At 41.7% G+C, this 12,196-nt stretch overlaps 1 protein-coding gene across 3 annotated transcripts in view; it reads left to right on the top strand.

Moving 5' to 3' along the window:
• brf1b (BRF1 general transcription factor IIIB subunit b) overlaps positions 1-12,196 on the top strand; it is a 134,034-nt gene that overhangs the window by 104,738 nt on the left and 17,100 nt on the right. For all 3 annotated transcript variants that reach the window (XM_071370415.1, XM_071370414.1, XM_071370417.1), the window contains one exon: positions 7,881-7,932. In XM_071370415.1, the coding sequence (XP_071226516.1) occupies positions 7,881-7,932 (52 nt within the window). The remainder of the gene's footprint in view (positions 1-7,880; positions 7,933-12,196) is intronic.

The following is a 12,196-nucleotide window of genomic DNA, read 5'->3' as shown; positions in this document are numbered from 1 at the left end:
CCTGCTGCCCCCAATTGATAACTGTGATGAAGTTTCAATGTTGCCATTATTGATCTGAGCTCAGATTTGCTTTTTAAAAAAGACAGTACTTGTGTTACTTATGTTACTTTGACTTACAACGCCTTCAGTCTAAGTCCTGAATCTTGGTAATACCCTAACCGACCCACATCTCAGACAGACATAACTCTAAGAAAATATCAGTACAAATAAAATACATATTTTAAGCAGATGGGAACACCCATCCAACCCTGCCTAGCCCCCATCTCAGAGGGTGGTACAAGGGGGAGTTTGGAGAAGCCTAGGAATTAATGATATAATTAACTGGCAGATCTGTCTTTGGTGTACTCGCTCCATTAGAGCTTGTATTGACCATCTGACTAAAGGCTGAGAGGGCACCTGCGGTGCACAGGGCGGACATTTGGGCACATTTGGGCGTGGTCCCTATGCCAGCCAATTCCACTGGAAGATTCCTTTCCCCTTTTGGGTGACCCCCGTTTCACACGAGCGGTCCCATCTCCCCCTTTTACCTCAAAAGATGTTCCTCCATCCTGGTTTCAAATATGATGAAATGAAAGTCGAGGCTCAATTCAATTTAATCTGCAGTACAGTCTTTATGTAGTATCTTTTTTCCAATGGTCAAATTAAATACATTTATATTTTTGTTACATTAGCCTATGAATGTCCTGCTTAACATAATGTTTGTCATTGCAAATGTTATTATTATTTTTTATTTAACTAGAACAAATTCTTATTTACAATGACGGCCTACCTCTTGTGCACCGCACTATGGGACTCCCATTCATAGCCGGTTGTGATGCAGCCTGGAATCGAACCAGGGTCTGTACTGACGCCTCTAGCACTGAGATGCAGTGTCTTAGAATTTCTCGCATGGAATAGCCTTCATTTCTCAGAACAAGAATAGACTGACGAGTTTCAGAAGAAAGCGGGCGGCAGGTAGCCTAGTGGTTAGAGTGTTGGACTAGCAACCGAAAGGTTGCCAGATCGAATCCCCGAGCTGACAAGGTAAAGATCTGTTGTTCTGCCACTGAACAAGGCAGTTAACCCACTGTTCCTAGGCCGTCATTGAAAATAAGAATTTGTTCTTAGTTAAATAAAGGTATAATAAAAAAACGTCTTTGTTTCTGGCCATTTTGAGCCTGTAATCGAACCCACAAATTCTGATGCACCAGATACTCAACTAGTCTAAAGAAGGCCAGTTTTATTGCTTCTTTAATCAGAACAACAGTTTTCAGCTGTGCTAACATAATTGCAAAAGGCTTTTGTAATGATTAATTAGCCTTTTAAAATTATAAACTTAGATTAGCTAACACAACATGCCATTGGAACACAGGAGTGATGGTTGCTGATAATGGGCCTCTGTACGCCTATGTAGATATTCCATAAAAATATCACTCGTTTCCAGCTAAAATAGTCATTTACAACATTACCAATGTCTGCATTGTATTTCTGATTACTTTGATGTTATTTTAATGGACAATTAAAAAAAATATATATTTTTAAACAAGGACATTTCTAAGTGACCCCAATCTTTTGAACGGTAGTGTATATTATACATTTTCCTATGCATTCAGAGCAACAAATATGGCACACAATAGCTCACTTTTGGCATTTTCTGAGAGTCATTGCTTTTCAGGCTAGCAACCGTTCACCTCTCTCATACAGCATGTTGTTTATGCTGACGTCACAGTGGAATGGGGCTATTCCTGAAAGGACTGGAATGTACGTAGATTGGAATTGACCCCAACACTAAAGTGAGAGTTTTGACCCCTGCCCCCCCAGACTCTTTGACTTGTGTTTGGGGAGGGAGGGAGGGTGGGAGGGGTGTGTCTGACAGCTGTGTGTCTCGTGCCCAACTGTGAAGTTTCAGCCCCGGTGGGGGCTTCAGTGAGCGGTTCCGTTGTGTCTCTCACTCCACTTCAGTCAGCGACTGTCAACTAATGCCACATAGTCTACCTCATTGTCAAAATCCACACCCAGGTCCAAAATCTACCCCTAGGCTCAGAATGTCATTCACACACACTTAAACCCACACGCACATATCTTAACTGTCTCGTGACCACACCTTCCGATCACTCACACACGCTCACACACTTACACTCCTCACGGCCACATCCTGATCACATATACAATGGTACACATATTCACACGCATTCTAAAACCCTCGACAGCCGCCTTGCACACTCACCCTCCATCATACAAGTGCTCACAGACCCTCCCCCCAATCACACACAATTTACCCCCTCACATACGCAACAGTCACATCCACCGTGCTCCCACACACCCTACACATGCACATACATTCTTGAGCACACACACACAGACATGAAAGCATGCACATGAAATGGGAAAAGCACACAAAAACAGAGACAGACAGACAGGCAGATCCAAGACACACACGCACACACACCAGCCCAAACCAGAGGGCCCCCAGACTGCAAGGCCGTCAGAGCAGCCGTAGCACCTCAGCGCGTGGCCCCTGGTCACATTTCACCACTCCCGACAGAATGGGTGTCACTCTGCATTAGCCTCACACAGTGTCAAATCAGTGCCCAAGGGCCTTCTGGGAGCTCATATCATAGGAGGACATGTATCCGTCCCCAAGCCGTCCCCTCCCAGGCTAGTGAGAAAAGGCCAGTTAAGTAAAAAAACATTTTATAAAGGGAGACGAGTAGCAAAAGTTCTACAAATGTGCTTATAGTTGCACGCAGAAACCGTTTTGATATAACTGTTACAGTACTGAACAGTATAGCTGCTCGGCAGAGAACGTCTGTGGAGTCCAACAGCGCAGTCAGTCTTTTTTAATCGGAGCCCCATTCATGTAATATTGGTGATATTGGTGAAGACTCTAGGGTGGAAATGGTCCTGATTTTAGGATGCCACACTAGCATTAACCACTTTTCCATCCACAGTTTTTATGCGAGTAAAGTCATGCAATGTATTTTTTTTTAAATCACGACAGGTGTGATGGAAACATGAAGTGTCGGTATAATTTCATAAATGTCGACAGACAATTTGTTAGTTCGACATGGTGGGATCTTTTTGTACCCCCTTTGCCGTCAGAACAGCCTCATTTCATGTCGACAGCATTCCACAGGGAATGGATGTCCTTTGGGTGGTGGACCATTGTTGATACACATGGGAAACTGTTGAGCATGAAAAGCCCAGCAGCGTAACAGTTCTTGATACAAACCGGTGCGCCTGGCACTTACTACCATACCCCATTCAAAGGCACTTAACTCTTTTGTCTTGCCCATTCACCCTCTGAATGGCACATATACACAATCCATGTCTCAATTGTCTTAAGGCTTAAAAATCCTTATTTAACCTGTCTCCTCCCCTTCATCTACACTGATTGAAGTGGATTTACAAGTGACATCAATAAGGGATCATAGCTTTCACCTGGATTCACCTGGTCAGTCTATGTCATGGAAAGAGCAGGTATCCTTAATGTTTTGTACACTCAGTATAAGTTATGATAAACTTTATGGTGGTTAAGTGATGGACGGGGATGAGCTTCATGCAAATTTCCTATAAGTATTGATGATAGGTTATTATTTGAATGCTGGTGACATGATGATCAATGCTTGGCTGCCAATTATCAAATAGAAATTATATTGACCTTGTCCATATCTCATCATATGACCTACCCTGTCCACTGTTATCTAGAAAGCAAGCACCAAAACCAGATTGGGCAAGTTTGCTGTTTATCGTGTCGTGGTAATTTCCTGTATTACTAAATGATCAGAGTTTACAAACCACACACAAGTCAGAGTTATATTTTACATTCCATCTTTAATTATATGAGCTTCACCATAGCCCTTTTGACTCTCAGATCAATTCAGTGTCTATAAATGAATTCTCTGAGAGTGCTTACAAAACAATTCTTAGTATCTTTTATAGCCAAGATACACCCCTCTCAACTCACATGACGAACAGCAGATCTTAGGAACATTACAAAGAACCTTTTACTTGAAAGAGGAGTATCCCATCCAGATAGCATTAGCTATAAATTATTGTTCAGTTTGGTCTCTTTAGACGAGGTTCCAATCTCGTTCTTGGTACCAAAACATTACCTCATCCAATGGCATATATCAATTGTCAATTCTAGATACTCCCATCTCAAATACACCCCCTCCTCTCCCCACTCCTGGAGAAGCTCACTAAGGGGAGTGAACCTCTAGGTCATATACTATCTCAAGATTCATCAACACATCAGAGGGATAATACAATGATTCCAGACACTGCCATACTCCTCCCCCCAATGGGAAAAGAAGGGAGTGACTAGCGTACAGACATAGTGGAGCCCTTCTCCCTTTCTGATATTCTGCATATTATGAAATAAATAAAACATCTTATTTATCTATGTTACCTAACTAATTCTGATTCAGCTACGACAATCGCAACCGTTTTTTTTGTGACGAAGTCACCGGTAGAGTTGAAAATGCGATGGAAACACATTTAACTCATGTACAAGTGTGTATTAATGCGCATGTTTGAATTGGAAATGAGTTTTTTGCATATCCCAACTCCCCCTGGAACACCCTCAGAGAGTGGGGTCACAGCCAGGGTCTGCTATTATCAACAGTGACCCTGGAGCAATTAGGGTTAAGTGTCTTGCTCAAGGACACATCAGCTTGGGATTCTAGCCATCTTCCGGTTAATGGCCCAACGCTCTAACCGCTAGGCTACCTGCCGCCCTAACTAGGCTACCTACCACTCTGTGTCGTGTGCTAGTGTGTGTGTGTAATACGCACATGCGTTTCCTTCAAATGGATGCTCGTTATTGCATCGGCAAGCGGCAACTCGTTCTAGGAAAATACCCTGATGCATTTTGAGAATTGAATTTGAAAACCATATAAATACCTGATTGAATTGGCTGATGCTTTTGCTCGGGTCTGTCTGCGGTTGCATAGTTGCCCTCACAGACAGCATTAAGGCCCAGTGTGCAGTGCGCTCTGTAGAATTGCTATTGATTCCCTTCCATTACTTTTGGACCAAAATGGAAGGTCAGAATACTAACTGGCATGATAACAAAAAACAAAAGTGCTTCTACACACAACAAACTGACCTTTTGACCTTTGTGTTCAATCAACCCAACCGAGGAGCTGTTTTATTGTATATGCACTGCGTGTGACTAAGATTCCTCACACCTCAGTTCAATTTCACCTTCGCATCCAGACATTTCTGTATGTGTGGTTGTTGATTTCGTTTTTTGTCACTTTGTAGCAAGTAAGGTCCGCTTGGTGCATTGATTTAAAACGTTAATAAGGCACCTATTGCTGGAACAAAAACAATTGGTGTACAATAACTTTTCCAACTGTCCATTTATCTGAAAATAATGAATGCCTTACAAGCACATCAGAATAGAGTATTCAACAATGCTGTGGTATATGATAACAAAAAACAAACCTGAGCTGTCCTTTTGACCTTGACTTCAATCAACCTTACGCTCTTTGATCCGCCTATCAGCTGTGTGACTGTATTCACACTGTGTGCATATGACTAAGATTCCTCACACCTCAATTCTGTTTCATGCTTGCATCCAGAATATTTCTGTATGTCTGCTGGTTAGCTGGCTGCACAGCACACCATGATCCGCCTATGACAGGATTATATAGCTATAGCTATATATGCATCGACTGTATTTAACTTTAGGAAGCGTGCAAGCGCGAAACTCAGGCCCCGCGGGCTACATGGCTATTATCTGGCCCATGCTGTAAGTGTATTAGTCACAGCTGGGTGAAAGAGAGCTCTCTGTCCAAGGCTATTGACTCACTCTACTCGGTTGTGTTACGGTTTGCTGCGCTCGCCATCCCACCCTAGGGGTGGTTGTGTTTCTCCAGTAAGGGCGCACAGCAGTCCTAATGATAGTGTGGCACTGGTGAACTTGCTGGCACGCCGAGGAAGGTTATTGTGGTTGTTGTGAGGAGGACGTAGACATGGGATGGCTAGAAATGACATGCTTCTTCTTTATATTCCACCCATTTTTAACAGGTCTTTCTATGTGGCAGTGAGATTGAATTTGGAACATTTGAGTTATAAAAACACTAACAAACACACTGAATACTGAAAACTGTTGTGGCTAAAGCAGCAGTTTGATTCAACGTCTGCTAGCCTAGAATCAAACTACTAGCGCACCGCTAGCCACTGCTTTCAATGGAAGACGGAGGTTCAACCCACTGTATTTCTAGAAGCATGTGCCGTTGAACTACGCAGATGGCTAATGCTTACAGCCTCTCTTAATGAGGCTCGACAAAGGGAGAGAGAGAGAGAGCCCTGCTTGGCAAACGAGAAACGCTATCCCTCCCACACCCCTTTTTTTGCCTCCTCCCTTTCCCTAATCAGATTAATTAGTGGCACTTTCCCTTATCGAAGAGGAAAGCACTCCCACTGAGTCCTCAGGGAGACCCCCTATTCCTCTACAAGGGGGGTGGAAGAGGAGATGGGGGAAATTCTCTCTTCCATGCAGGGAGGGAGGGAGGGAGGGAGGGGGGGGGTAGGGAGTTTGTTTGTATTTGCATTTGTTTGTGTGTAAACTATATTTAATGAATTAATTTGTCAGGGTATATGAGTTATGTTTGAGCGACTTAGTTGTGTATATGTCTGGGTTTGGTGTGGCTAGGGCACTTGTGTATTTTGTTAAAATATTTCTTGCTGCTTTTCCTTTTTAACATGCTACACCTATCTTCTATAAAGGCAATATTACAATGACACTGATGGATGGAGTAGTCAGTGGTGTCTTATTTAGGCTGTGGCCACATTTACATTTTGTGTCTGAACATTCCGTATTGAGCTAATCCTTTTTCAATCGGAGTCATCTGTTGATGACAGAGATGATTGTCAGATAAAAATTGCATAAATCGGTCCGTCTTTTATTTATGCAACTCATATGAAAATAGTTGACTTGGGCTGTAATTTGACGGACAAAAGCAGACAATTGATGAATGCATATATGATTTCATCCATGTTCATGCGTCCCAATGTGGCCGCTGCCTGAGTTAGAGGAAACTCCCCAACTAGGTGCCATAAACAGCCTTACAGACGTAGCCTACCTTAGAGAAGTACAGTACCACCGCATTCTCCTTCTCCACACCGAAACACGTCAAGGTCACTTTCCATCCAACCTTCCAGAATCCCTCATTTCCCCCACTTCCCCCTTAAGACTAATTAACTTTGTAAGAGAGCGCTTTTTGATATAAGCCTTAAATAGCATTAGCTTTAAATAGTAGCGTTTGATGTTAAAAGCTGATTTCTAGCCAATTTAGCCCCAGCGTTTCATCAATGCCAGAGGGTTTCTTGAACCCCAGCGGGGAAGGTCTTGGACTGAAATGTTTCAAATGCGCATGTTTGAAAGTCAAAACGACAAGTAGGTTGAAGGGTGGGCGGGGTTGTTCATTTGCTGTAATAAATAGTTTATTTCCAGAAAACTCTTTTTTTTTTTATTGGAGGGGAGGTTGGTGAGTCTTGCGTTCAATTATAATGTAGAAAATTAATATAATTTTTGTATCTTTATTTAACTAGGCAAGTCAGTTAAGAACAAATTCTTGTTTACAATGACGACCTACACCGGCCAAACCCGGACGACGCTGGGCCAATTGTGCGCCACCCTATGGGACTCCCAATCACGGCCGGATGTGATACAACCTGGAATCGAACCAGGGACTGTAGTGACGCCTCTTACACTGAGATGCAGTGCCTTAGACCTCTGCGCCACTCAGGAGTCCTAGAATGTAGGAGGTGTGCTAGTTTGGTAAATTCTTGTGTAGCATTCTGTTGTTTCTTCGAGTGTTAGCTAAGGTTACTCATGCTTGTGCTCTCTTTGTCAATTCTGATGGTTTAGACATTCTTCTCTCTTTCAGACTCCGTCCACTTATATCCTCTGCAACCAAGAAGAAGAGAGCCGCTTCACAGGTGAGCCCCACCACACACAACAAAATCTAAATTCGGTAACCCATTATTTTACAGCCCGGTATTTAACAGATAGTTACTTTGAAATTACAGTTACATAATAATTGCATATAAATTACAATTTAGTTTCTTTGAGATTCATTTACATAAGCGTAGTTTGTACCATTTGGTACCAGGTAGTTATAAATTATGTGAGGTAAGTACCAGAAAGTATCCATTGTTACCACGTAGTTTCCTAGTAAATACAACGTACATACCACCTTAAACTGAGCTGTAAAATAAACTGTATTTAATGCGACTTGGGAAAATTAAGATGACCATTTTCAGACCTGCCAACCTGCAAGCATTTTGCATACCATGCCCGCAATTTAAGGTCAAAGTACTCTGGTTAAAAAAACTACTCTAAAATATACAAAAAGAGGCTTCTAGCTGGCACATTGTGGTTTTAGACTCAACCGTTTGAAGTTGGAGCTGAGCCAATCATACATTTTCAAAACTAAAGAGATGATCGTGGAAACAGCAAAGGGAGCACCCCCCTATTCACCTTGACGGGACAACAGTGGAGAAGGTGGAAAGTTTTAAGTTCCTTGGTGTACATATCACCGACAAACTGAAATGGTCCACACACACAGACAGTGTGATAAAGAAGGCACAACAGCGCCTCTTCAACTTCAGGAGGCTGAAAAAATGTGTCTTGTCACCGAAAACCTTCAGTAACTTTTACAGTTGCACAATTGAGAGCATCTTGTCAGGCTGTATCACCGCCTGGTACGGCAACTGCACCGGCCATAACCGCAGGGCTCTCAAGAGGGTGGTGCGGTCTGCACAACGCATCACTGGGGGCAAACTACCTACGCTCCAGGACACCTACAACACCCGATGTCACAGGAAGGCAAAGAAGATCATCAAGGCCATTAACCACCCGAGCCACTACCTGTTCACCCCGCTACCATCCAGAAGGCGAGGTCAGTACAGGTGCATCAAAGCTGGGACAGAGAGATTGAAAAACAGCTTCTCTCTCAAGGCCATCAGATTGTTAAACAGCCACCACTAGCACAGAGAGGCTGCTGCCTACCTTCAGACTTGATATCATTGGCCACATTAATAAATGGAACACTAGTCACTTTAATAATGCCACTTTAAGAATGTTTACATATCTTGCATTACTCATCTCATATGTATATACTGTATACTGTATCATTCACTATCTATTCTTTACTATCTATTGCATCTTAGCCGCTCTGTCACTGCTCATCCATATATTTTATACTTATATATTCTTATCCAATTCCTTTACGTAGGCCGTCATTGTAAATAAGAATTTGTTCTTAACTGACTTGCATAGTTAAATAAAGGTTACGTTTACTAGATTGTGTGTATTAGGTTTTGTTGTGGAATTTGTTAGAAATTAGTTTTTGTTGTGGAATTGTTAGATATTACTTGTTAGATACTGCTGCACTGTCAGATCTAGACGCATAAGCATTTCGCTACACTCGCAATAACATCTGCTAACCATGTGTATGTGACCAATAACATTTGATTTGATTTGAATGCATTTAAATGAACATGTGTTCTTTGTTAAAAGTTATTTTCTGGAATTTCTTTCCTTGTTAATGCGTTTGAGCCAATCAGCTGTGTTGTGAAAAGGTAGGGGTGGTATACAGAAGATTTGGTAAAAGACCAAGTTCATATTATGGCAAGAACAGCTCAAATAAGTAAAGAGAAACGACAGTCCATCATTACTTTAAGACATGAAGGTCAGTCAATCCGGAACATTTCAAGGACTTTGAAAGTTTCTTCAAGTGCAGTCGCAAAAACCATCAAGCGCTATGATGAAACTGGCTCTGATGAGGACCGCCACAGGAAAGAAAGACCCAGAGTTACCTCTGCTGCAGAGGATACGTTCATTAGAGTTATCTGCGTCAGAAATTGCAGCCCAAATAAATGCTTCACAGAGTTCAAGTAACAGACACATCAGCATCAACTATTCAGAGGAGACTGTGTGAATCAGGCCTTCAAGGTCAAATTTATTCATGGAAACAACTACTAAAGGACACCAATAAGAAGAAGAGACTTGCTTGGGCCAAGGAGCACAAGCAATGGACATTAGACCGGTGGAAATCGGTACTTTGGTCTGATGAGTCAAAACTTGAGATTTTTGGTTCCAACTGCCGTGTCTTTGTGAGACGGAGAGTAGATTAAGCATGGAGGAGGAGGTGTGATGGTGTGGGGGTGCTTTGCTGGCAGCACTGTCTGTGATTTAGAATTCAAGGCACACTTAACCAGCATGGCTACCACAGCATTCTGCAGCAATACGCCATCCCATGTGGTTTGCGCTTAGTGGGACTATCATTTGTTTTTCAACAGGACAATGACCCAACACACTTCCAGGCTCTGTAAGGGCTATTTGACCAAGAAGGAGAGTGATTGAGTGCTGCATCAAATGACCTGGCCTCCACAATCAACCTCAACCCAATTTAGATGGTTTGGGATGAGTTGGACCGCAGAGTGAAGGAAAAGCAGCCAACAAGTGCTCAGCGTATGTGGGAGCTCCTTCAAAACTGTTGGGAAAGCATTCCAGGTGAAGCTGGTAGAATGCCAAGAGTGTGCAAAGCTGTCATCAAGGCAAAGGGTGGCTACTTTGAAGAATCTAAAATCAAAAAATATATTTTGATTTGTTTAACACTTTTTTGGTTACTACATGATTCCATGTGTTATTTCATAGTTTTGACGTCTTCACTGTTATTCTACAATGTAGAAAATAGTAAAAAGAAAAGAAAAACCCTTGAATGAGTAGGTGTGTCCAAACTTTTGACTGGTACTGTATATATACACTGTACTTCAAAATAACTAAAACCAAATCGAAACTGTGTAGAAATTATAATGGACCTACATTCTAACAGTTTGTTGACTGTGTCCAGCTCACTCATAATCACCTAAATGAAAGCTAGACAGTCAGGGGAATAATAAAAAATAAAAACCATTTAAGATCGAGTATTTATTGCTAATTTTGACAGCTAGGAAATATTTTTTTTAATTCAGTGCGGCCCTCCGGACCTCGTTGATGACTGAATGTGGCCCCCAAGGCAAAATTAGTTTGACACCCCTGCGTTAGAATAATCATTACCCCTACATTTTACCTAAAATCATGTAAAGGTGTCATTGAGACCACCTTAATTTAATTCTGGATCAAACACTAGACTACTGTTTTGGTTATATTATTTGATTTAATTTAAGACACTAGGTTTCAGGAAATGACAGTTACAGGTTTTTAAAAATGCTAAATGCTCCAACTTCCTAAGGGGGTCACTGACCTTAGGCCTTCATCAGCACCACCTTGTCAGAAAATCCTAGGGAGAGCCCTGATTGAAAATGTATTTTTAGGTAGTTTCTAAAGACCAGCCAATTACCAAGTACCCATAAAAGTCTATATCCTACCATTCCTACTGTTAGGTTCTAAATAAACAGAAAAAACTCACGGACGACTAGTAAATCTAGTAAATCTCAAACCAAGTTTATTCACTCACTGGGTCACACAGCTGCATAAGACAAAGACATATTTACACAAGCACTGGTATTTAAACCTTCCTCCTATGCTGAGTCTCCTTACACATCTGGACAGCCAATAGGTCTCTGTTGCTAGACAGGACTTTAGTGATTCCTGTTCTTTCTCACTTAATCTGAGCTGACCTCGACCAAATTCCTCACTCCTCCCCAACTCATGGCTGTCCTGTTGACTTGTACCAGACTGTGGCTTTTCTCCTTTCCATAGGATACCTGATGTCTAACAATAACATGTTCTGACAGAATGTAAACTTTCTGCATACCCCTCTCTTCCTCAGTGACATGAATAAGGATATTTCATATTTTCAAGTTTAGAAGTCAGAACCCATCAGTCCCCCCTTTTAAACAATAATTCCATACTGTTCAACATAATATAAACTTGGAAATTACTTAGAAATGAACCCAAAAAATAAAACATGTACAAGAAACAAAACATGATTATCATTCACAGTTGATTATTAGGTTTACATCTCCGAGACGTATGGCCTCTGATCTGTAATCACACTATGCACACTCTTATTTCCATTTCTCGTCGGACAACTGATAATGGCATTTCAGCTGGAGCTATTGACTGTCTCTATTTCCTCCTACTGGTTCCTAAGAGAGTGATAGCACAAGACTTGAAGTATTAATAATGTGTTAAGCTATGCATAATTATACAGTTGAAGTCGGAAGTTTAAATACACTTGGGTTGGGGTCATTA

This window comes from Salvelinus alpinus, chromosome 27, assembly GCF_045679555.1.
Source record: "Salvelinus alpinus chromosome 27, SLU_Salpinus.1, whole genome shotgun sequence".
NCBI classification, from domain to species: domain Eukaryota; kingdom Metazoa; phylum Chordata; class Actinopteri; order Salmoniformes; family Salmonidae; genus Salvelinus; species Salvelinus alpinus.
The sequence above is the reverse complement of the archived record's forward strand: the minus strand, read 5'-3'. Positions and strand labels throughout refer to the sequence as shown.